The sequence below is a fragment of the Ailuropoda melanoleuca genome, chromosome 7 (genome assembly GCF_002007445.2).
Source record: "Ailuropoda melanoleuca isolate Jingjing chromosome 7, ASM200744v2, whole genome shotgun sequence".
In the NCBI taxonomy this organism is placed as follows: Eukaryota; Metazoa; Chordata; class Mammalia; order Carnivora; family Ursidae; genus Ailuropoda; species Ailuropoda melanoleuca.
The window spans coordinates 63,328,774-63,355,378 of NC_048224.1; the positions used below are offsets into that span (position 1 = coordinate 63,328,774).

A 26,605-nucleotide genomic window follows, 5' to 3' on the forward strand; every position below is an offset into this window, starting at 1 on the left:
AATTCTGGCTAGTTTCCTAACTCCTCTAACCTCAGTTTTCAACTTTGAAAACTGGAATAATAATAGCTCCTTCTGCATTAACTACATTTTCTTATTTTTTGTATTCTTTTTTATTTTTATTTTTGAGAGAGAGTGAGTGAGTGTGGGGCAGGATGGCAAGAGGCACCGGGAGAGGGAGAGAGAGAATCTTAAGCAGACCCCATGCCCAGTGTGGAACCCAACATGGGGCTCGATCTCACAGCCCTGAGATCATGACCTGAGCCAAAATCAAAAGTCGGATGCCTAACTGCTTGAGCCACACAGGCTCCCCTTATTTTTTGTATCCTTGATGCTCTAGCATCTGAGGCCTTGCTGACTGAAGAGAGACCGTGTCTCCCACAGCTATCCAGTTCTTAAGTGATAGCAAGGAATAAACCTCTCATACACAAACTAACCAATCCAGAGTTCATAGTCCAAATCACCTCCTCTATCTGACTGTTACACTCCAGGAGGCAAAATTTCCCTGCCCTAACCACTCCAGGGATACATTAAAACAACCAGGGAAAACTCTTATGCCCAGGGACCATAGATATAATGCAAACTGCCTAACCTAAACCTGGTTACCCTGCTTGGTGCTTCCCTGTGTAGCCCTGCATGGCGTGGTGTGCCTCTTCCCTCAGAAACTGTGAGCGACAAACTATCTTTTCAGTAGTAATCATCTCCTGATCTGCTGGCTTCACCATACCTGAACAGTTCAATCATAAAACCTACATTTTAAAACTTCCTAACAGGATTTTTAGGAAGAGTAAATACAAAGTACTTTTTGACCACAATAATTTCTTCTTCAAAATCAAAGATTTAAATGTGAAAACAAAAACAACTAAAATGTCAAAGGAAGAAAACCTGGGTGAATATTGTGTAAATATACAGTGAATAGACTGAAGCCAGAAATCATAAAGGAAAAGTACTGTTTTTATTTTTTTTACTTTTTTTTTAAAAAGATTTTATTTATTGAGAGAGTGCAGAGTAAGAGAGAGAGAGCGTGTGTGCGCACATCAGGGAATGAGGGGTTGAGGAAGAGGGAGAAGCAAGCTCCCCACGGAGCAGGGAGCCTGATGCAGGGCTTGATCCCAGGACCCTGGGATCATGACCTGAGCCAAAGGCAGATGCTTAACCAACTGAGCCACCCAGGTGCCCCTAGGATTTCTGATTTTTTGATTATTTATTTAAAAGCAGTACTTTAGGGGTGCCTAGGTGGCTCAGTTGGTTGAGCATCTGGCTCCTGATTTCGGCTGGGGTCATGATCTTAGGGTCCCAGGGTCATGACATTGAGCCTTCTGTAGGGCTCAAGCTCAGCACAGAGTCTGCTTGTCCCTTTCCCTCCCCCTCTGCCCACACCCCGGCTTGTATGCATGCAACGCATGTACTCTCTCTCTACAATAAATAAACAAAATCTTTAAAAAAATCATAAAAATACTGCTTTAAAAATATAAAACTTTGATCTGATAAAAATGAAAGAAAACAGGGTTATAAGATATAAATTGAAAATGTGGAAAAAAACATTTACAACTTATGACAGAAAAAGGATTAACATCTATAGAGGCAGGAACCAGATTAGTGGTTATTTGGCATATTGGCAATTTCACTTTTGTTAGTGTAAAACTGCAGTAAGTCTCTTCAACTAAAGTAAAAGCAATTATTTCCAGAAAATTGATAGTTCTATTGTTAGAATATTGCTGAAAATAGTTTGGCTCACTAAAAAAAGCTTGCTATATCCAATTTAATCTCCATTTATTTACAAATAAACATGAAGGTAAATCGTAATCCCATCTGCCTTCTGATCCATCATAAATTCTACCTAGTAAAACTGAAATAAAGTACATCTACTTGTAATAAAGAACGAAGGAATTCTTTATGAATACAGCACCTTAAAAAGTTTTAAGATAGAAAAAAGACTTACCGTCCAAAATTTTATAAAGTACTGTAAAACTGTTGCGGCCACGAAAAGGCAATATAACAAGGAATACAATAAAAACAGCAGGAAGAATTTGTAATTAGAAAATCCCACACAGTTATTCACCCTAGAAGAATAAAGAAAGTCACACTGTAAAAATAAGACAAATCACGAACTCTCAAAAACAAAAAACAGAATGGTGCTTGCCAGGGGCTGGGGGGGCAGTGATGGATATAGAATTTAGTTTTGCGAGATGAAAAATTTCTGAAGACTGGTTACACAATGTGAACATACTTAATACTACTGAACTGTACACTTAGAAATGGTTAAGATGGTAAGTTTTAATGTTATTTTTTAACTATAATAAACAAAAACAATAATACATATGACAGATAAAAAAACTTAATCATTATTACTTGGAAATGGGTCACTTGGGAAGTAGAGAGCAGTATCTTAATTGTGGATGTGTGTTTTTAATAAATTCTATGAGAAATCTGGAATTTTAATGTTAATTCTTAATATATACCTACTTGGGTTAATAACATCAGAGTATATATTTAAAGGAATACATTTAATATAAACATGTACATACATATATATGCGTATAAATAGGACTAGATCAATCTTGAGTAATCAAGTAATTGAACTGACCTTCAAAATTTAGGAAATGCTGAGGTAAATTACTCTCAACTCTCCTTCCCACCTCTCCACCCCCAATATGATTTCCTCTTTTTTTATACATACCAAGGACAGTGATGATCCATCTTAAGAATACATCTAAAAAACAAATAAACATAAGAAAATTCTTGCATAAAAATTCCCCTAATACTAATTTCTGATAGTTTTCCCTTTCTTTGGCTTAACTTTTTACCTTTACAAATAGTATCTTAGAAAAACCAACCCAGGGGTGCTGGGTGGCTCAGTGAGTTAAGCTTCCGACTCTTGATTTCAGTTCAGGTAGTGATCTCAGGGTTGTGAGACTGAGCCCCCATATCCGGCTCCATGCTGGGTGTGGAGCCTGCTTAAGATTCTCTCTCTCCTTCTCCCTCTGCCTCTCTCTCTCTCCCCCTCTCTAAAAAAATAAAGAAAAACTAACCCAGTAAACATTAGGTTAGAGAAGTTCTGGTATTTCCAAAAGGCCTTTTATAGTTAAGATATGAGAAGTTCTGGTATTTCCAAAAGGCCTTTTATAGTTAAGATATGATTTTTAATACTGGGAATTCAGCTGAACACAGCCAAATGCCTTGAATCACACCAAATGACATTTTAATATGATATAGTACATATAGCACTAGGTAAATTAGATAGGTACAGCTTACAAATTAGCTGAGGGAGATAAAATGAAATACAGAAATTCCTATGCTATTTTAACCACATGCAACACATAAAAATAAAACTTTAAGAGCAAATACGTTAAAATATTAACAAAGATAGGCTTACAGATGGTTATTTTTTCCACACAATTTACAAAATTGTATTCCATGGATAACACTACTGTACTTTTATAATAAGAAAACCCTCCAAATTTGCCTCTTCACCAATACACATAATCTAGATTTGTATAAAGTTAGACCATAGAACATCTCAAAACAGCAGTCCCCCTGGTCTAGTCGCTTCCCCTGGTTTCAGCTACCCACGGTCACCCATGGTCTAGAAGCAGATGACCTTCCTTCTGACGTACTTCAGAAGATCAACCACAGCCCAATGCTGCGCCACAGTTCACATCATTCTCCTCCCTTTAACTCATCACAATAAGGGTGAGTAAAGAAGGCATGTGGTGAGAGAGACCACATTCACATAACTTTTATTACAGTATATTGCTGTAATTGTTCTATTTTATTATTATTGTTGTTAATTTCTTATTGTGCCTAATTTATAAGTTAAACTTTATCATAGGTATATATGTATAGTATATGTAGGATTTAGTATTATCCAGTTTTGGGCATCCACTGGGGGTCTTGGAACAGATCCGCAGGCAGATAAGAGGCAACTGCTGCAATATAGGAAATGAATAAACTAATGCCCAGAAAGTTAAACAGCCTGTCTAACTAAAGTTCAAGGACTAGTAGAGATTCCTAAACTATGGATCTTTCCTTCAACACACTACCTTCTCAGGGGCGTGCGCGCGCGCGCACACACACACACAATTAAATTTTTCTGATAACAATGTCATAGACGGTACCTGAAAACAATACTTTTGTGGTTTGTTAGGTTTTAGTACCAGCAATAAAAATAAGAAAATTGTGATGATAGTCTTTTTACTCCAGATATAAAGTTACCTTTCTTAAGGGGGTTATTACTTACTTGCTCATCAATATTAAATTAAGCATAAGCATATGAGGTATATGCTATCAACTAGTATAGGAACTATTAACCAAGATTACTTCAAAGTATATTCTAGCTTATATAAATATTTTGTTAGCCCAACATACATAGCAAATAAAGGGAGAGGATAGTGTTCTTGTTAAGTATAAAGCATATAAAATATTCCTTCCCCTTCTATTCTTCTGTCACCAATTTCCAGTGCTAGGGTGAAAATAAAAACGAACAGGTAATACTTACATGTCACATGCTGAGCAGTGATGTGCCCGGTCAGGTTTAATCAACTGACATCTTTCACAATATCTGATGGCTACATTTAAGAATTAAAAGGAAATTGTTGAAGGATGTACAAGCTTAGTTAATTTGACTATAAAACTTCATTTCTTTTACAAATAATTCTGCAAAATTGATAATAATTTTAAAATCATACCAAAAAGCATTAGAGAACTCCTGAAATAAAAATGTCAAGTGGTAGAAGGGAACCTCAGAAATAGAACAGCGTTTTCAGATGAAGAAGGAGATCTATAGTAAGTGACTTGCACAAGGTCAAACACCTAGTTAGGTAGCATAACTCGGATTTACAAAGTCCTGATTCAAGTTTTTCCTACTGTAACACAGTGTCTAATGTAAAATATCAAAATGCATGTGTCTAAATTTTTTAAGGCACCCTGTGGGATTTTAAATTATAAAATAGCTTTTTCAAGAAAAATAAAAACATAACCTTTTATCTCCCATCCCTATCCCAAGTAGCAAAACTGAGACCACTTTTTTTAAAACAAATAACCCTGAACTTCTTCCATTCAATTCTAACATACGTTACTGCTGCCCAATTTATGTTTGTTCATTCAAAACATGAGCACCTATTAGTTGCCAGATACTGTTCTAGGCTTAAATCTCTGCCTTCATGGAGCTTATATTCTTTTGCAGGAGATGGGGTGTAATAAATAAGTTAACAAAATAAATAGTATATTAGTGATAGGTGCTAATAAGAAAAATAAAGCAGGGAATGGGAATTGGGATACTGTACTCTGTAATTTCAGAGACATTTGAGAAAAATGAAATCAAAGTAAGGGGGTTACAATGTTCATAGCAGCATTGTCCACAATAGCTAAATTGTGGAAGGAGCTGAGATGCCCTTCAACAGACGAATGGATAGAGAAGATGTGGTCCATATATACAACAGAATATTAGCCACCAGAAAGAAAGATTTCTCAACATTTGCAGGAACATGAACGGGACTGGAGGAGATTATGCTAAGTGAAATAAGTCAAGCAGAGAAAGACAATTATCATATAGTTTCACTCATTTATGGAACATAAGGAATAGCAGGGAGATTGGTAGGCGAAGGAAGGGAAGAATGAAGGAGAGGTAAACAGAAGGGGGAATGAACCATGAGAGACTATGGACTCTGGGAAACAAACTGAGGGTTTCAGAGGGGAGGGAGGTGGGGGATTGAGATAGGCCGGTGATAGGTATTAAGGTGGGCACGTATTGCATGGAGCACTGGGTGTTATATGCAAACAATGAATCATGGAACAGTACATCAAAAACTAGCAATGTACTATATGGTGACTAATGTAACATTTAAAAAAAAAAAAGTAAGGGGGTTAATAAATCACACTGGAATAAGAGGATTCTAAGCAGAGGACAAGCCTTGAGGTGGAAGTGTGCTTAGTTTGTTTAAAGAATAGGGAAGGGCTTGGTGTGCCTGAAACAGGGTGAAAAGGTCAGAGATGATGACAAAGATTAACAAGAAATCGTATCAAGTAAGACTTGTTTTCCCAATTCAGCTCAAGTACTCTGATAAAAAAAATTCAAGAGAAGGAAGTCCAATGGAATAGAGTTCCATCAGAGTGTGTATATCGTATAGAACCTTAAGTTTCAGTTTTTGAAATTTAAGTAAGTGACAAATAGATCTTTGAGATTCACGAGGGAAATGTCCCAAGACTTCACAAATCAAAAAGTACCTTAAAAACCATTATTATGGACGAATAGAGAACAATAACATTATAGTTAGACGCTAATTGTTCTATGATGGCCTCTAAAGCAAACAAACTGTACTGACTTGGCAACAAGATAAATTACTATTGGTGTTTCACAAACAGTTGAAACACTTATAGATTTAGAGCATTTATAAATGGCAAATACTTTACTTGTTATTGTGAATGGCTTCTTTGGGGGTATTTGCTTGATCTATAACCCACTCTCTCCTTCTCTGGGAAATAAGATCAGACCACCCTCCCCACTTCTAGTTCACGCTCTCTCTCCTATGGATTAAGCACTGAGACTGAGAATAAGTTATGGCTGCATGCTGCTGCAACTGGATAACATGTAATGGTGATATTTTGCCATGTGAACTGGATAAAAATAAAAAGTTGTTTGCTGGGAGATAGCGTTAAAAATGAAACAGATACACAGAAACAAGAAGAAACAAGCTGCACAGAGTCACAGTTTTGGCTTTTCAGTTCTGGGTTCCAGTTCTTTCTTGTAGTCCTGCCCTTAAGATACAGGAAATACCTACCAATTTCTGATACCATTTCATATTCTTTGGTAGCTTTTTGGGGTGAAAGGAGTTAAAAAGCTTAAGTTGTTGCCTGTTATTTGTGATCCTAACAAACACAGTAATAGCATAGAAAATAGGTTCAAATAAAAATTTAAATTAAGTATACCCTCTAAAAAGTGCGTGAATCATGTTACGTATTACACTCTATTTGGAGGGAAATTTGGCAGCATCAATAAAAATTTAAGATGTTTATGTTCTCTGACCGAGGAGTTCTACTTCTAGAAAATTCTACAGACGTGTTCACTACAGCATTGTTTTTAATAATAAAATACTATGAATAACTTGAATTACCTAAATGGCTAAGCATTTTAATATATCCATACAGTGGAATACTATGTAAACGTTAACAAGAATTTTCCATACAAAATACACATGTACCCTAAGTTGGAAAAATGCAAATATATCGGATGGAAAAAAAGCAAATTGCTGAATAGTCTGAATATGTAGCATATTTCACATCTCTAAGGGGAATAATACATATTTTTTTTCTCTTTACATATCCTAATGAAATATATACACCTTCCAGATGTGAATTAATATATAAGAGAGACATAGTGTTATTTTGTTTAAGATTTTATTTATTTATTTGACAGACAGAAAGAGAGAACAAACACAAGTAGGGGGAGCAGCGGGCAGAGGTAGAGGGAGAAGCAGGCGCCCCACTGAGTGGGTAGCCCCATGCGGGGCTCAATCCCAGGACCCTGGGATCATGACCCGAGCTGAAGGCAGACGCTTAACCGACTGAGCCACCCAGGCGCACCAGTTATTTTGAAGCAATGTTATAAGTTATACCTGCTAAAAGGCACTATCCAGGTAACCAAATTTGTATTGGTTACTATCTATCCACTCCAGTTGTTAAAATATATTAATTAATTGTACATAAGTTATGCAATACTCTGCCAAGTATAAAAAACTCCTGCAAGGATACACAGGATGCCCGTGGAGAGTAGTGCTGGGGTGCAGGGTAAACCCACTTTTTTCTTTCTTTTTTTCTTATAGGCTCCATGCACAGTGTGGAGCTCAAAGCAGGGCTTGAACTCATTTCCCTGAGATCAAGACCTGAGCTGTGATCAAGAGTCAGACTCTGAGATCAAGAGCTAGATGCTTAACTGAGCCACCTAGGCGCCCCTCACTTTTCATTTGGTGCCCTAAAAATTTTTTTTAAAAATCATGGGCATGTATTACTTCTACAATTCCAACAAAAAGTGTTTAAGATGAAGGGAATGTACATAAATACCCACTTAAATGAATAAGCTATACTTTACTGAGGGTGTGTTCTATAACGCCTCACCTGGGTGTAACACTAGGGAGATAAAACCATACAATGTAGAAAAAGTAAAGCTATAGAAGACCGTAGAAATCTCCTAGTTGATCTCTCCATTCTACAGATGAAAAACACCCCAATATTAAGAGAAAGTAATTTGCCCAAGGCTATATACAGCTGAGTTAGTGGTAAGATAAGGATCCGGAGTATCTTATTTTCTTTTTCCTCTATGCTTCCACTCAAAATTCTGAGATGAGAATTTTGCCCTGAGATGAGACCAAACTGAACAGACCTTTGAGGAAGACTTTTGAAGGATCCTAATGACTGAGTAGATAGAAGAACTGAGGAAAAGGAGCAATCAGCAAACTTCAGTTTCTAGTCTCGGGCACTTAGATGAATAAGGCAGAAATAAGCTCAGGGGCGCCTGGGTGGCTCAGTCGGTTAAGCGTCTGCCTTCAACTTGGGTCATGATCTCAAGGTCCTGGGATCAAGCCCCGCATCAGGCTCCCTGCTCAGTGGGGACCTGCTTCTCGCTCTCTTCCTCTGCCTCTCCCCCACCTTGTGTGCACATGCTCGCTTTCTCTCTCTCAAATGAATAAAATAAAATCTTTTAAAAAAATAATAAAGCGGGTGATTTGCCACATTTGACATTCAAAACAATATGAGGGAAGTTTGGTGGCAATTCCACAAACATTTCTCAAAAAAAGAAAAAAAAAGATCAGTCTCGGGGGAGCAGTGAGAGTGGGGCAGGATGTTTTTCATTTATTCATTCTCTCATTCATTCATTCAACAAATATTTAGAGAGTTTCTACCACGTGACAAACATTGCTTGATGGTATTAAATTTTGAATTGATGAATCCAGTTTCACTTGGGTTTGTAGGTTTGGACAATAGGTCACTCAAGGACAGCTATTCTGGTGGGAGCCAGGGAAAATGATGGAGTAGGAGGACTCCAAGCCCACCTAGTCCCATGGATACATGTAGAAAACAGACATATCAGTGCAACTAACCCAGAAAATGAACCAAGCTGGAGATGCTGAATGGGAAGACACAGGCCAAGAAGACTGATGAAGCCTTGAATAATGGCTCCTAGGTGCTCTGGGGAGAGGTCTGCAGGTTCCTCTGAAACCTCAGGAAGAATGCTGCAGCCCTCGTGGAGCTAGACTGTAGGCCTCTAGGTGGACAAGTGATCCTTGTGTGCAGTTGCAACTCCACCCCTTTCCCTGACATACAACTAAGGGTTTGGAATGCAAATGAGTGCTAGTGTGACAATGCCCTTCAATCTGTTTTAAGTCACATTAAGAAAAGTGAACTCATTCCTGAAAACTATTAAAGAAAACAAACTGAGACACGATAAACTAATGATCACAATATCCTAGTGTCAGAATTCCAGAGGTGAAAACAAAAGCTGAAGGAATAGTATGAAAAGAATGAGGGCAAGGCACCCTTGTGAGGTTAAGAAATAGAAAAATCAGGGGCGCCTGGGTGGCACAGCGGTTAAGCGTCTGCCTTCGGCTCAGGGCGTGATCCCAGCGTTATGGGATCGAGCCCCCACATCAGGCTCTTCTGCTATGAGCCTGCTTCTTCCTCTCCCATTCCCCCTGCTTGTGTTCCCTCTCTCGCTAGCTGTCTCTATCTCTGTCAAATAAATAAATAAAATCTTTAAAAAAAAAAAAAAAAAAGAAAAAAAGAAAAATCAAAAAAAATTCAGGAAGAATAATCATCCAAGGATGCAGAAACACAACTAGAACAGTAAAGCACAAAGAAGAAAGATTTTTGAGAAGCCAGAATGACAAAAGCCACTCAACTTGGGTAGGGAGAATGGAATTCAATTGCCTGGTACTGGCTGGGAAGGAAAAGAGGACTTAGGAGCAGACAACTCTAAGAGGATCTGACTCAAAGGGAAGAGAAAATATAATGGTGGTTAGAACAGCACCTGAACCAAACCGTTGTTTTTAAGAGAGATATACTTTGACATATACCTGAGAGCAGAGGGAAGAAACTGGTTATGATTAAGTAGAGAAGCAAGTGTTATGGGAGCAAACTGGGAGAGAAGAGAAGAAAAAGGTCAGCAATCTTTATGCGAATATAAGAAAGGACGAGGGGTGTCAGGGTGGTGCAGTCGGTTAAGCCGCTGACTCTTGGTTTCAGCTAAGGTTGTGATCTCCAGGTTGTGGAATAGAGCCCCGTGTTGGGCTCCACACTCAGCTCAGGGTCTGTTAAAGTCTCTCCCTCCCTCTCTCCCAGGGCCCTCAAGCTTTCTCTTTCTCAAATAAATAAATCTTAAAAAAAGAAGAAGAAAGGACAAGAACACAGATACTAAGAGGAAACTGATATGCTCTGGAAAAGCCATTTTGTAAAGGTGCACTGGCACAACACTGTCCTGGAAGCAGCAGGGACCTTGTTACCAGTTAGGTTGGATGCTAGCTCTCCCACTTACTAGCTTGTGACCTTGGGTCAGTAACTTACTTTACATGAGCCTCAATTTCCTCTTCTGGAAATGCAAATAATACAAAGTGTAAAGGACTATTGTGCAGATTAAATATAAATTTCCTGGAACATATCAGATTCTCAATAAAGCAGGTGTTACTAGGATAATAATAATTATTACTTCTGATAAAATATAAAGTCAGACTATGATGGGGAAAATCAGGGAAGAGAGAAAACTACAGAGATTTAAAAGTGCATAAACAGTGCTCACTTTGACAGCACATATACTAAAATTGGCACAATACATATAAGATTAGCATGGCCTCTGCGTGAGAATAACATGCAAAAAGTGCATAAACAGCCATTACAGAGAATACCCAGGAAGACAGAATACTCATTCAACAAATACCTACAGAGGGCCTATTTAATGACACACTTTGTTAGAAACTATGGGAAAAATTCCTGACTGCCAGAGTCTTGGAATAAGGTTGAGGAGGTGAGATAAACAGAAATTACTATGGGGCGGTGATTTGTGACCTACAAAGTAAGAATTTGAGAAGTTCAGAGCAGACTTTAAAAATCACTTCCTGGGATGCCTGGGTGGCCCAGTCAGTTGAAGTGACTGACTCTTGATTTTGGCTTAGGTCATGAGCTCAGGGTCCTGGGATGGAGCCCCATGTTGGGTTCCCTGCTCAGCAGGGAGTCTGCTTGTCTCCCTCTCCCTTTGCCCCTTGCCCCTCCCCCGCACACAAGTGCATGCTTGTGCGCTCTCTCAAAAATCAATCAATCTTAAAAAAAAAAAATCACGTCTTGCTCAAGTGAATAGAAATGGGTGAAAAGAAGCAGACATTGAATTAAAACTTTAAACTGGATTTAGAGAGGAAAAATTAATTGTCCTAGGCAGAGAAAAAGACAATTAAAAAGATGGGGAAAGACAAGAGTGCTTTAGCACAGAGCTGATGCAAGGAAACAGTGCGGGACAAAGCTAGAGAGATGTTGGCTGGATCCACACTGTGGAAGGAGAAGGTCTAGAAAGACTCATTTTGTTTCCTGAATAGATAATAATTTGTCCATATGGTTCAAAAAAGCCCAAAAAGGAACTGGGTGAAAAGCCCCCCATCCCTGTTGCTCAGCCCCCAATTTCTCCCTCTGCAGGCAGCTCCATCATTTTCACTTGTCTCTGGTCTATGAAAGGTCTACTTTCTACAACATGTTTTTCTGTAATTTTGTTTTTTAAAGAATGAATGGATATAATTTCTATAATAAGAAAAAAGATAAAAACTCCCAAAGTTTGGAATTCTAAGCAATAGAAATGCAGTATAAAATGGTGCTCAAGAGCAGGGACTCTGCCTGTACTCAGAAGGTAAGCTATAAATCCCAGATCTTATCACTTGGGGACTTTGGACACCTAATTTGTGCCTCATTTCTTCATCTCTAAAATGAAGACAAGTGCAGCACCTCCCTCAGAGTTGTTCTGAGGATAAATAATCACCAGTAGAGTGTTTAGCATAATTCTGGTACAATATTGAATAGATGAAGGATATTATTCAGATTAGAGGAAAGCCATTATAATTAATGAAAAATAATAAAGCCTTAAGTGTAAAGATATTACATCAGTGGCTATTAACTCTTCGGGATGTACATACTGCTCTGAAAATCAGATTATCTTGGTATGAATGGGGTACTTTGAAAACTACATGTACCCACAACTTTGCATATTATCTCAGAATTCATAAATTCTCTGAAGTCTTGGACTTTGGGTTAAGTTCTTAATCTACAAAACTATAAGTAGAAATAATTATTGTGAATCAGATTTTTCATAATTGAATATAAAAAAGGATTATTTTACATTAACTGTCATTTACTGAAAATTTATTATTATATACCAAGATCTACACTAAATGTATATATCTCATTTATATATCTCATTTAATATTTCCACTAACCCAAAGATGTAGATATTCTTATCTTCATATTAAAATAAGGAAACAAAGGGGTACCTGGAGGCCTCAGTCAGTTAGGTATTTGACTCTTGATTTTGGCTCAGGTCATGATCTCAGGGTTGTGAGACTGAGCCCAAATTGGGCTCCACACCAGGCGTGGAGACTGCTTAAGATTCTCTCTCTTGCTCTCCCTCTGCCCCCCACCACTTGCAGTCTCTCTCTCAAAAAAACCCCCAAAAAACCAACAAAATAAAAAATAAGGAAACAAGAACTTAGAAAGTTAGTGCCTCTCACTATACTAGTAATGGAAAAGCTGGGGTCTGGTTTGAAACTCATGTTTTCGTTATGGACGGCAATATATTAGTCATGCAAAAAGAATAGTATTAAATGCATGAAAAATTTAAAAGTCAGTCAAATATCCCTTCCTAACATCTTTTACAAGTTATAAACCTCTGTGTCTCAGCTTCCTCATCTGTAAAATGAAGACAATAGTATCTACCTCACAGGGTTGTTGTGAAGTTTAAATGAGTATGTGTAAAGCACTCAGAACAGAATATTTGTTAGCTATTATATTATCCGTATTTGAACAAAACTCATGTGGTATATAGTGTATAACTTAAAACAATTGCCTATACTTAAGTGACTACATTGGCCACTCATAAATTCATTTGTGTTGTAAGACTGTCACCCTGAGAAAAGAAAGGTGCTGCAGGAGTCACCTATGTCAATGGAGGCAGTGGGAGAGTGGAAATACCAACATCTTTGGAACCAGATAAACCTGAGTTCAAATTTGGGCTGAGTATTGGTTTTAAAACTTGACAGGATTCTTCCCCTTTGTGTCTTTTACTCCTCTCCATTCTAAGTTAGCACATTCTTGATTTTTTAAAAAATTACTAAGTGAAGACACACAATATTCGAATTCAAACTAGAATTTCTAAATGATGGTTTGCTAAGAATAACAAGTGACATTTTTAGCCATGAGGTTGAATTGGAAAAAAAAAATGCAGAGAAAAGAGGCTCATAGTGAGCCCTTTAAAAAATCTGTATCAACGTATGTATATATGTCTGTATATCTGAAATACCACAGAAGATACAGAACACAGGAAAATCATCTTCTTGCAGATGTTATCTGTAGCAATCACAATATCCATTTAATTGTCAAATCATGCAGATATATCTTGGCAGGATTAACCATATTTTAAAAATTCCTTGCAAAGGAAAGCTTAAGACTAGTTTTTCTTACTCCTTGAAGCTGATGTGGTGTAAATAGGTAAGTCCCTTGCTGCTCTTCTCAAAATTTCTTGTTGTCTTTCTTGGATGAATTCCTTTTCATAACGTTCCTTTTCAGAATTGGACAAGTAGAACTATAAAAGAAGAAATAACTATTAATTCTTTTTAATCCCATAAATGATCATGCTCAGAAAAACAAAGTTTCATCCTGAACAGAAAAAAACAAAAACATTTTCTTCTATGAAGGCAAAACTTACTCTCAAATTAAAGAAGCTAAATCAAGTATATTTTAACAAAACTACATACCTTTGACAGATTAAAAAATATATACCCTCTATACTAATGAAGGGAAAAAATATGAACTAGAAAATTTTGCATCTTTGTATTATACAGAAAAAAATTAAATACCCCCCAACCAAAAAGGGCTTAATATACTTCCTATTAGTAAGAATTCTGATGTTTGAAAATAAGTGTCAAGAAATTTTTAATTTTTGGAAGGATGTCCAACATTCACTTGCTTTGGTTAAGAGGTTAAATCATAGGCACAGGGTCCAGCTATTTTCTGGCCAAATACCCCAATGAGGTCAACAAGTCACTCTTTTACTACTTTGTTTTAGCTTTTAAAAAGCCAACCTATAGGAGTAATTTCTGCAAAATTATTAAGGACTGTCAAGGCAAGCATAGTCTCCTTTTCTCAAAGAGTAATTCCTTTATGGAGTTATTTCTAGTTTCCATTTCTTTTTTTTTTTTTTAAAGACTTTATTTATTTATTCGACAGAGATAGAGACAGCCAGCGAGAGAGGGAACACAAGCAGGGGGAGTGGGAAAGGAAGAAGCAGGCTCATAGCGGAGGAGCCTGATGTGGGGCTCGATCCCACAACACCAGGATCACGCCCTGAGCCGAACGCAGACGTTTAACCGCTGTGCCACCCAGGCGCCCCTCTAGTTTCCATTTCTTAAGTTTTTATTCCCATAGCGTGGCCAGCCTCCAGTTCATTTCTTAAATAGCATTTTCCTTACAAAGGACTTATTTATAGTTACTCCTCTTGTCATGTCATCCCAGCATCTCAAGGACCCTCAGTTTTATGCCTCTGATTTCATGTAAACAGAAGCTTTCAGTTTCTATCAGTCTTTATTTCACAGAATTTCCTTTTAAACTAAAAATAGCTTGAGATTTGCTCTTAATCATGTCTTATATTTTAACTGTACTGTTTCTCAATTTTTTCAAGCAAAAGCAAGGTTTTGCTTGAAAAGGCCTGAAGAGTCATAAATGGATTTTTTATATTCAAGTATCCTGATCTACCTGCTAACTCACTACCAAAACTTTCCGTACTCTTGATGCCTCATCATTAGGAATAATAGTATTAGCTTAACAGTGCAGGCTATCCTGTTACAAATAAGGCAACAGTTTGGCATTTGAAAGAGCTCTGGGCGGTGGAAACTGTGATACCAAGAGGCTCAGGAAATTTTCTAAGATTGCACAATTATTGGCAGAGCTGATATTAAAATACAAGTCTTTTGAGTTCTACTCTAGTATGCTTCCCTCCATATTGCTAATATAAAATAATCGTTCTTGCTTTTTACAGACTGTTAACTTTAACCTGACCAAACACCACAGTTTAGGAAGTAGAAGAGTCTACTTAGATTACCTTCTCTGATTCCCACAATCAAATCTTGCTGGCATAAGAAATCCCCAACTTCACTTCTAAGCGATGAGAAGTAACACAAATAGAACAGAAAGAGGTCAGAAAAGTTTCCCATAATCTTAAGTTGAGACTTTGGATGTCACTTATCTAACTTCCCAGAAAGGTAGGAATCTTCAGACGATGTTTCTGAGATCCACTCCCACGTGAATACTTTCGGGTACTGAAATACTTCCCTACTTTGCAAAATGGCCCATTCTTTTTTAAGAGAATTGTAACTTGTAACTTGTTTGAAGTAAAAGTTCTTCCCTGACATGTCTCTGAAGCATTCACAGTAGAGGATAAGATCATATGGTATGATGATAAATATATATTTGGATAGGAGATGTTCCAATCAAAGTTTACAGTTTCCTTGTAAAATCTGAAAAGATTTCCCTGGGCTATCTTATTTCAAGGATAGACCTAGCCTGTGGTGGTATCCCAGGCCTCAACATCATTACTTTTCCTTAAGGACTAATGCTATAAATTATGAAAATCTTAAAATGAAAATCTCAAGAGACACCAGAAATTTAGATGAGGAATGGAACAAAATTTAAAATGGATTAGACTTTGGAAATTATTACATCTAGTTTTCATTAAAAACTACAAAACAGAATTCAAACTATGAAATACCATCATCTTCTATTCAGTGTTCAGATGGTTCAATTTAAATATATATTAGATACCAATTAAGAACTTGGCACTGCTCGGGGTAATAGGAATCCATAGATGAATAATACAGCCCTTGCCTTCAAAAGTACATTTCTACAGTCCAGTAGGAATCCTGGCCATGTCAATAAAGAAATATAACTTACAAATCAGCATAGTACAATATGTTACCAGGTATGATAAAAGCTCCTTTAGGAGGAGGTGGGGATTGTCGATGAAAAAGTCTCTTGGAAGAAGTGGTACCTCTGCTGGGTTTTGAGAAATAAACAGGAATCTTCCAGGAAAACAAGGAGGGAAAGAGAATGTTGGTAAAGGGAGCAGCATACAGAAAGCACAAAGATGTGAATATAGCATGGTATAGCTAGGGCAAAACATTACTTGACTATCGAGTTCCAGGAAGAAGCAGTGGGGATGAAGTTTGTTAACATTTTAGTTCATGAAGGGTCTTGTGCACCATGCAAATGAGCATGACCTTTGTCTTATAGCTGATTGGCAATCTCTGTAGGATTACCAGAGAAGTGATGGGGCCATATTTTCTTTTTAGAGATGACACTTAGTGATGGAAGATGCCTGCCAGCTCCTCATATACTGCCTTCTCCTCACCATTCATTCATTCACATATTTAGCAATCTGCCTGTTACATACGAGGTCTGAATCTAGGCAATAGGGATACAGCAATAACCAATAAAGATTCTTCCTTCAAAAAGCTAATACTTTGGTGAAAGAGATACTCACAAAAGTCCTGGTTTAAGTGCCACTTCCTCAGAGATTTCTTTGACCATACCACCTAAAGTAGCTTTTTGCCCTAATATCTTTTATTGTCATGCTTTACTATATCATTACGTTCTTACTCTAAAGTTATCTAAATTTATCATAATTTATAATTATTTTGTTTACTTGTCTACCATCTGTCTCTCCTTTTAAAATTTAAGGACCATGTCTTTCTTGTTCTTTTTATTTTCAGAGCCTAACACAGTCTGACAAACCATAGGTGCCAAGTACTTGCTGACAAAGGATGAAAAAAATAGCCATATTTATAACAACTTCCCTAAAAATGTAGAGTTTTTGCTATTCAGACTCAACCAACTTCCTTGGGTCTGACTGCCAAGTGTTGCTCTAACCTCTCAGCTCACAAAGTCCATTTACAGTTACTTCAGGAGCTACCTCACAGCTCTGTAATTACTATAAGGAGGTATCTCAGCACCTGGAAGCTTATTTATTTAGAAAGAGAACCAGAAACTCTGCTCTTTCCTGATTGTCAATGCAGCTTAACTTCGCTGGCCCTTAATGATTTAATAATTAACTCATTCAATAGTGAACACCCACTATGTGCTCAAGAGTGGGGAGGGTGATATAGTGCAGGACACCAAAACATGATCCCTGCCCTCAAAAAGCTGACAATAAGGTGTTGCATACAAGTCAATAGGTAATTATGCAACTAGATGGTAAGTTCTATGACGGAGAAGGCAGAGCATGCCATAGCAGGGCCACTGGACCCAGGCCTGGGGAATCAGCTGAACTTCTAGGAATAGTGGAGTATGAAGGATGGAGTAGATGTAAAGGCTTAAGCCCTCGGCTGAATGCTAAATGGATGCAATATGACAAACAACAACCAAAATAAAGAAATAACATTTAAATGGCACTTAAGTGCTATGTATTCTTCTGTGCACTTTACATATACTATGAAGTATATATTATTATAAATATTACTAACCACATAAATTATTAACTTATTCAATACTTACAACAATCCCATAAAGTATGTACTACTATCATCCTCATTGTACAGGAGAGATCTGAGGTACAGACAGCTAAGGAAAGTCTCCAAGGCCACACAGCTACTAAGTAGCAAAGGAAGAGCTGAACCTGGGCAGTCTGGAGCCAAAGTCTGAGTTCTTCACCTGTATACTGTACTGCTTCTCAAAAGTATTAACAACTGTTTTTATTCTATTTTTTTAAGTTTATTTATTTAAGTAATCTCTACACCCAACATGGGGCTTGAATCCATGACCCCAAGATCACGAATCACCAGCCAGTCACCCTCTATTTCTATTTTTTATTTTCTAGGACAAGAACTATTTACTTCTATACATGCTACATTTTCAATAGCCATCACTAGTAGTAAGTGATTAAATAAAATTAGTTCCTTTTCAACTCAGAGCTTAAGATATAGATGGCAGTTTGTGGGGCACCTGGGTGGCTCAGTCGGTAAAGTGACCAACTCTTGGTTTTGGCTCAGGTCATGATCTCAGGGTCATGAGATTGAGACCCTGTGTCAGGCTTGGTGTTTAGTGGGGAGTCTGCTTCTCTCCCTCTCCCTCTGCCCTCTCCTACTTGTACACATGTGCTCTCTCTAAAAATAAATCAATCTTAAAAATAAAAAGATATGGATGGCAGTTTGTAACATAACTAATTATTACCAAATGTCCGACAAATATATTTTAAGAAACAATAAGTTTGATTGATCATTTCACTACCCCTTAAAACAAAAGCACCCAATAGAAAAAAAATGGGCGAAAGACTGTTTGGCATTTTCTACTTAATGCTGAATGTACACGCAACATATGATCCAGCAATTCCAATCTGAGGCACCCACCCAAAAGAACTGTATATGTACATATATAAGTATATACATAGGTATATGCAATAGCATGTTTATATAGCAGCCCTCTTTGTAAGAGCCTTACACTGGAAGCCACCCAAATGCCCCTGCCCATCGACAGCAGACCAGTTAAATAAACTATTATTTACCACAACCAAATACTAAACAATAATGGGAATGAATGCTCCACAAGTACATGCAACAACATGGATGAATATGCAAACGGAATGTTAATGAAAGAAGCCAGAGACACAAACACACAGAGTGTATGATTCTGTTTATGTAAAGTGTAAAACCAGGCAAGACAAACTGATGCTATTAGGGGGCAGGAAAGTGGGTTTGCATGGCTGGAAGGGAGCATGGGGAGGCTTATGAGATGCTGGTAATGTTCTGTTTCTTCAACTTGGTGGTGGTTGCTCAAGCGTGTTCGGTCTGTGAAAATCCATCAGGTGTACACTTACATATACTTTTCTGTATATATGTTTTATAAAAAGTTAAATGGAAATTGATATTATTTTAAACATACAGTCTATAATTTTTAACAAATTTTGATGAATTTTATATGAGTAGAAACAATTATCATCATCTAATATCTGATTGCCAACCATGTGGCAGGTACCGTGTTAAAAGCTTTACGTGAATGAATCCCACTTAATCCTTACAAACATCTCACAGAAAGAGGCACTACTGTTAGCTCCATTTTGCAATAAGAAAACAGAGGCTCAGAGACATTAAGTAATGTGTTAGAGCAGAAAATCAAACTCATATAATCCTAATACCAGAGGGTACATTCTTAGCCATCTAGTTATACCAGATTTCAGTCAGCTATGTCAAGGCAAGAGAAACATACTGGTCTTAAAACTTAACTCTACGTAAATATTTACTCACACTATTTTCCCAGTGGAACCTCAAATTAGAAGAAACACTAGCCATATTAAAGTTTAACAAACAATAGCCTATAGACAATTTGTTTCCCACAATCAAAACTTTCCTTAGTTGCAGCATATTTGTTCAGGCCTGAGAAAATATGTTAAGGTGTCCAAAAATACACTCTATTTTTCTAACTCAATTCTGTCCCTTAAGATTTTTTAGTCCAGTAAAAAAAAGTATGTCTTTAAGACTATATAGCATGGCAGAAATATACCAGTAATAAGTAAACTATGATTAATCTTTCAGTGTGCTAAGTCAGTGGGTTGTATCTGAGACCAGGCTGACGACTCACATTCACAATGTGGAGTCACCAAGCAAGTTCATGAACGGAAACAGAACAAATGCATTATGTAATAAAGTTTTAACAAAGGTAACACAGGGAAAATAATTCCATAATTAGTTACAGCATTTGGTAATTTACCAACATTAAATTTACCTCTTTGGAGGGGGAAGCGGGAGATGTGAAAATTGTCATCCAATAGGACCATACAAACATAACAAAGAACAGATGGAAAGCCACAAGGTAAACAACGGCCTTTCCTGGTAAATAAAAACAAATAACATTTCATTGAATCCAGGTGAAAACAGGAAAAAGCATTACAGTAAAACACAATATTCAGGGTCAGGAGGCTTAATCCAATAAATACCTTAATTAAAACCTACTGAAGATGTCAAATTTATAAACTCCTTTATCTGAATGACCTACCATTATAGATATGAAGAAACATTCAGTTCCTGCATTTAAGGGTTATCAGCCTGGCTTATAAGTAAAGACTATAGCCTGAGATGAGATTTGATTTTATTGAACTGCTGAACATTCAGGATGAAACACCTCCTTCACTCACTGAATTTCAAGCTCTTCTTAAAAGTTACATTTTAAATGACTTAAAAATTATTTAAGACAGATTCCATCACTATGAACATTAAATTCAAGGAACTACAAACGAAGTTCTCATCACTGTGAATAATGAGTAATCTGAAAAACTCAGTTTCTGGATTAACCAGAAACATTACATTTAATTTCATTCTCATTTCAACACAGGCTCATGAAAAATTTTTAGCCATTTAAAATTTCTGCAGTAACTGTTTCACAAGTGGATTAGTGTAAACATTCTAACATCTTTATCTCCAAATATTAACTCATCACTGATACAACTTAGAGCTTTTTGTTGTGTTCTACAGTTTTTCTTTTTGAAAGAAGTAGGACTGGTTTCCATAGGAAGCAAGAACTATCTACCAGGTGCTTAACTTTTTGTTTGGAATGAGGCACCAGAAACCCACTGAAGAAAACAAAGCAGACACAAGCTTCGAAGTTTGAAATTCTATGCATTTTTAAAGTTCAGATCAAATATTACTTCTTCCACATAAGCTTTCTCCATTATTTTCAGAATGCATTACCTTGCATACTACACTTAATTTATTTAAGTAAGTCGCTTAATATTGAAGACCTAATATATGACAAACATTTAAAACAGTGCCTGGCACATAATAAATCCTTAATAAATACTGGCCATTTTAAAAAAAGTAATCTCTACACCCAACTGGGGTTCAAACTTACAACCCTGAGATCAAAAGTCATACGGTCTACTGACTGAGCCAGCTAGGCGTCCCAATACTGGCTATTATTATTATTACTATCCAAGAATCTTTCCGCTCAAAATCTGGTTCTTTTTTGCATGTTCCCTATTTCTGTCTTTCCCAAGTTTAAGGAATGATAAAAGTTTTCACTGTTCTGCAGTGAAATGAGAGACATTAACAGCAATGTAGTGAAGTTTTTATAAAGCTAAGATGTATTCAATTAAATGTACTGTTCTTCCTTTGGTCTGAGGTTATTTCTCCTTTCACTTTTGGTTTTAAAAGATGTTCTTTTTAAATAAAATAATGATAAAAAAATTAACAACTCATTGGACCCGGCCTTTTCTTTTGCAATTGTACTGGGGCACATATGGTCAAAGAACAGAACCACGAGTCCCACAGGAAGCCAGGGCCCAGTAACTCCCCAGATCGCACAGCTAATCAGCACAAAGCATTTCAAATTCTAGTTGCTCTCTCTCATTATTTTCACTGCCAATGTAACAGCTCACAAACTGCTGCTTAACTCATTTGGATCACTGCAAAAGCCAATTTGGTCTCCTTCCCTCCAGTCCATCTCAATGGCCAGTGTAAATGTGTTGTTCATAGTTTCTACTCCACCTTGGCTGTGATATTCCTGGGAAATAACTCCATGGGCACGACTCATGACTGATGAATGCACTACAAAACACTGGGGCTTCCTGGTAACCATATTTGACCACAGCTACTCAAATCACTACTTCCACCTACTGAAAGCCTATTAGAAGGTATATAATGTGCACTATATTTCTAACCCTCACTGTTGTCTTGTAAGGTATTCTTTCAGTTTACAAATGTGAAACTGAGACACAGAGAATTTAATATCCTGCCCAATGTCACTTAGTAAACGATAAAGCCAGGATTCAAACCCATACCTGCTTGGTAAAAATCCAAGGTTCTTTTCATTATGTCACACCAAGAAGTATATATTTTCCTCCACTTTACCCATCATCTTAGTAGTCACATCCTATTTCAGAGCCAACAACTGATGCCAAGACAAAATCCTTACCACAACTTTCTTCTATCTTCAAATTTTCTTTCTTTTCATGTCCACTAAAACTGATTATCATCCTCATTGAAAATTTGGCTTCTCAAAATCTGCATTCTCTACCGTCCCTGTTCCCTCCAGGCTGAACTTCATGGTCTATCTAATAGATTCAATATCATGCCTTCATTTGATTTTCCTTTGGAAAAGTATATTGGAGCTCAGTCTCCTACTGTTATATGAACACAGAGGCCATTTACTGAGTTTGCAATATTATCTTCACCTAGCTCACTTCATTTTTTAAAATTTTTGCCTGGCCCCCATATTCAATCAAGTTTGTCAAGCCTCATCTGTATTCTGTTGTATAGCTTTGAGATAAATGGTAATCTTGAGGTACTTTAAACTTCTTAATCATTTAGTTACTTATAACTAAGGTCAGCATATAAAACAATATACTCCGAAAATATTTTTAAAGACATTTAAAATATTTTAGAGTATTTCTGCTCTCCACAGGTACAAAAACAAAATGGTGTCTGCTTTAAAAAAATCTTAACTCTCAGTTAAAAGAAAAATGATAAATCTCTTAACATCATGCCTGGAATGTAATAAGTACTTAACAAATGGAAAATATCAAATTATAATGTAAAGAATAACAGGAAATACTGCTTTTACATAAATTTGAAATAATGTGATTGTTAATAAGAAAACTTCTGATCACATATATATGCTATAAACCATTGGTTAGAAGCAATAGATAAAGGGGGTTCCTGGCTGGCACAGTCAGCTGGGAGGCCAACTCTTGGTTTCAGCTTGGGTTGTTATTTCAGGGTCCTGGGATAAAGCCCTGTGTCAGGCTCTGCGCTCAGCAAGCAGTTGGCTTGAGATTCTCACTCCCTCTCCCTCGGCCTCTCCCACTCGTGCTTTCTCTCTCTCTCTAAAATAAGTAAATAAATGTTAAAAAAAAGAAGTAATAAAGTAAAAGCTTAGTTAACTAAGCAAATTAAATCAAAGAAACAAACCCCAAAAATCTGAATCTATAAATCAGAAAGTCAAAAATCACCTAAAAGTGAATTAAAAAAAAACAAACAAACATAAAAGCAAACATCATCATCAAAAGATTCTTTGAAAGACATGGGGAAAACAGTGACAAAAAATAATGAGACAGGTTAGATGTTCTTTCATAAGTACTTCAGAAATGCTCTGCTTTCTCAATCTGTGCTTTCATATATAGAAAACAGTTTTGATTTAAAGGAAGAAAATCAAGCCTACCAAGATTGGGTCTATTCCTCTGCAACGCTGGCTAGAATTGAAAAATCAGATTCAAAGGCAACTTGAGATTTATATGCTTAATTATTTCCAATAAGAACAGATATTTATTAATAATTTCTAACTGCTTTAGAAATTCTCTGGATTTTCTTATCTCAAATCAAATCTCATTTTTGAAATTTGATCTCAATAGACAATATTTTCTTTTAGCTTGGTGAAATTGGAGCAATGAATTTTCCCTGCTAGGCATTATCTCATTAACTAGTCATTATAAAAAGCAGAATTCCCTTTCAAAATGAACTAGTAAATACAATTTACAAATTTATGGTCTGGTTATTTTGTTAAATGTCTGTGAGTACTAAAGTATTATTTTTTTTTTAAAGATTTTATTTATTTTTTTGACAGAGAGAGAGACAGCCAGCGAGAGAGGGAACACAAGCAGGGGAAGTGGGAGAGGAAGAAGCAGGCTCCCAGCATAGGAACCCGATGTGGGGCTCGATCCCAGAACGTCGGGATCACGCCCTGAGCCGAAGGCAGACGCTTAACGACTGAGCCACCCAGGTGCCCCAGTAAAGTACCATTTTTAACAAATATATAAACAAGAGAACCGCCAATAAAATTTAGGCATCATGAAACAAAATCTGCTCATCAACCCTAGCTAGAACTGGTATTAAAAATCTTTGAATCACTACTATCAAGCATTCTGAAGAATCTATAAGGCACAAATATGTACATAAATACGTCAAAGAAGTTTGGGTACTAAGTGTCTTACAGAATAAGAGCTACTTCAATTTATATAAATAACACAAATGAAAAAATATTGAATAGGAATAAACACAATACTAGACCTCCTTTTAATTACTTAAAATTTAAAAACACGTATTTTCGTTCTGAAAACTAAAGCACATATAGTCGTCACTAAATAAAAAGTATGTGGGTCACAATTAGGATACCATAAGTATTCTACTTAAATTGAGACTTAAAATGCCTTACCATTTTCTCCATTTCCAGAGAGAGTAACTAGAATAGAAGAAAAATAGTTAATAAATAATATACTTTAAACATTTTGTACATACATTTTACTTCAGATTGACTACTCAATATCATCTTCACAAAAATAAATTTAGTTATAAAATGTAAACACTAATGCAAATTCAGAACTGTCCTTAAAAAACCCTAAAAATACTAAAATGCTAAGCATAAAATTTTTTTTATCAACACTGCAATCACATTAAAATTTTTTTCAGACCTTTGCTAATTTTAAGTCTATCAATATGGTTATATTTCCTTTAGTTCTTTATTGCCACCTACAGAATGAATAGGACTCTCCTCTATGAGCTCATGTCATCAGTCTGTGATGTACCTTACCAGACTTTGTAAAAGTTACACTCAAGACAGACAACATGTGTTTTTCTACAGAAAAAAGTACAGAACTTATTCCTGTAATTTTTAGAGTGCTTTTTATTCTTAACCTAAGACCCTGGGAATTGCTATTTATTCTTTCTTTCTTTCCAGATAGTCCAATGGCCTCTAGGTCCTGTTAATTCTACCTATGCCTCTTCAAATCTGTCACCTACTCTCAATTTGTCCCATTGCCTTATGTCAGGCTCTCTTCAAACATAATAGCTTGAAGAGACTTTCAACTATCAGCTTAACACACCTCACCACAACAAATCTGATGGCTAAATACTCAACACCTCCAAGTCACTTACAGAATGAAGTCCAAAATCCTCAGGGTTATAACTATAGTCCCTCTGTAATCAACAATCTGTCTACCTCTCCAGTCTGTCATTTGCCTATACCTGTGGTCTAATTATCCTGAACAAATGGCAGTTTCCTAAATGCATCAAGCAATTTCACAGATGTTGTTCCTTCCCTTTTCATCCTTCAAGGTCCAGTTTAAGTACTGTCACCTCTGTAAAGAAGTCCTGAGTCCCTCTTTAGACAGAGCAGATACTCCTTTATATTGCCACAGCTCATTCTTCAATCTCTACCATGCCACTTCATTTTTTTTTTTAATTACTTGGCAATATGTCTGTCTCACCCTACTGGACTGCACAAGTGTGGAATCATGTCTCAGAATAATAACAACTCTAAAAGTTATTATTAGTTCTATTTTACAGATAACTAAGCTAAGGCTCAGAATAATTAAATGACTTGCTTAAGGTCACAGAACTAGTACGTGCAGTGTAGACAGATACCTGAGCTCACGTCTACTTGGACTTGTATTCTTTCCTATAGTGTCTCTCACTTTATTGTTTTAGTTCTAAAGCCTGGCATATAGCAGCAATGCTTAAGAAATGTTTCTTAATTCGATAACCATTTTTGACTAAAATCTGTTGATAAAACAGAGTAGTACCTGGACACTTCCTTAATAAAGTAAAATATGTCTAATTCAATCCCCAAACCAGTACAATTTAATGAGAAACACTACAGAAGTAGTCCCACTAAAATTCAGAAATACAAAAAGCAAGTTAATGATTTTTTTTTTTAAGGCATTGTTTCAGAGAGGCATAGGGCTTCTTCTCAACCTATCTCAGGTCAGCTGGTAGACACTGGAGTAGTTAGACCTGGGCTGGTCCTCTCTGGCCTCACAAAGCATTTCCCATTTATGTTAATATACACTAAAAATATAATTCTCAATAGGTCATGCTGTGAAATGATTGGGAAGCACTATACAAGGCACACAATTTTGAGAAATTAGTGGTATAAAAATGGAAAAGAAGCAAATGTATCACTATTTGCAGATTATAAGACTATATGTCTTTATAGTCAAAGAAAACCAACTGAAAAACTATTATAAACAAGAGGTAGTAGTGGTATACAGAAATCAGTAGCTTTCCAGTAAACATGCCATCACTATATAGAAATTGTAACTGAAGAAAAGTTTATTTATAAAGCCACCTAAAAAGATAAAATTCCAGGGACAGATATAAGAATCGAGCAAGACCTACACAAGTGCTCCACACAAGGCCTCTACTGACACCACAGGGGGAGGGGTGCATTATCACTGTCCGGGGGGATGGAAGTCCACCTATTGCTTACGCCTTCACCTTCTCTGACACCACCCCAGTAGGAAAGTGGGGAGATACAAGAAGTGTACCTTGTTACAGCTGAGCAAGGGGGAAGTCTAAGCTCATACTCAGCCTCTGCTGGAGAAAGTGGGGACAGAATG

The 26,605-nt window shown here is 36.7% G+C and overlaps 1 protein-coding gene and 1 non-coding gene across 8 annotated transcripts in view; one reads left to right on the forward strand and one right to left on the reverse strand.

Annotated features, from left to right (window-relative positions):
• The window catches only part of ZDHHC20 (zinc finger DHHC-type palmitoyltransferase 20), a 75,616-nt gene that overhangs the window by 25,874 nt on the left and 23,137 nt on the right, over positions 1–26,605 (reverse strand). For 4 of the 7 annotated variants that reach the window (XM_034664970.1, XM_034664972.1, XM_034664971.1 and 1 more), the window contains exons 2-6: positions 24,424–24,450; positions 13,699–13,819; positions 4,496–4,565; positions 2,678–2,710; positions 1,940–2,060 (exon numbers count right to left, since the gene is read on the reverse strand). In XM_034664970.1, the coding sequence (XP_034520861.1) occupies positions 1,940–2,060; positions 2,678–2,710; positions 4,496–4,565; positions 13,699–13,819; positions 24,424–24,450 (372 nt within the window). Of the gene's footprint in view, positions 1–1,939; positions 2,061–2,677; positions 2,711–4,495; positions 4,566–13,698; positions 13,820–20,004; positions 20,109–24,423; positions 24,451–26,605 lie in introns of those variants that run through there. The other 3 variants (XM_034664973.1, XM_034664974.1, XM_034664976.1) reach the window with 1 other exon arrangement.
• Positions 10,776–10,879, forward strand: LOC117803165. Its single transcript, XR_004626863.1, has one exon. It is a non-coding gene; the product is annotated as a U6 spliceosomal RNA (small nuclear RNA).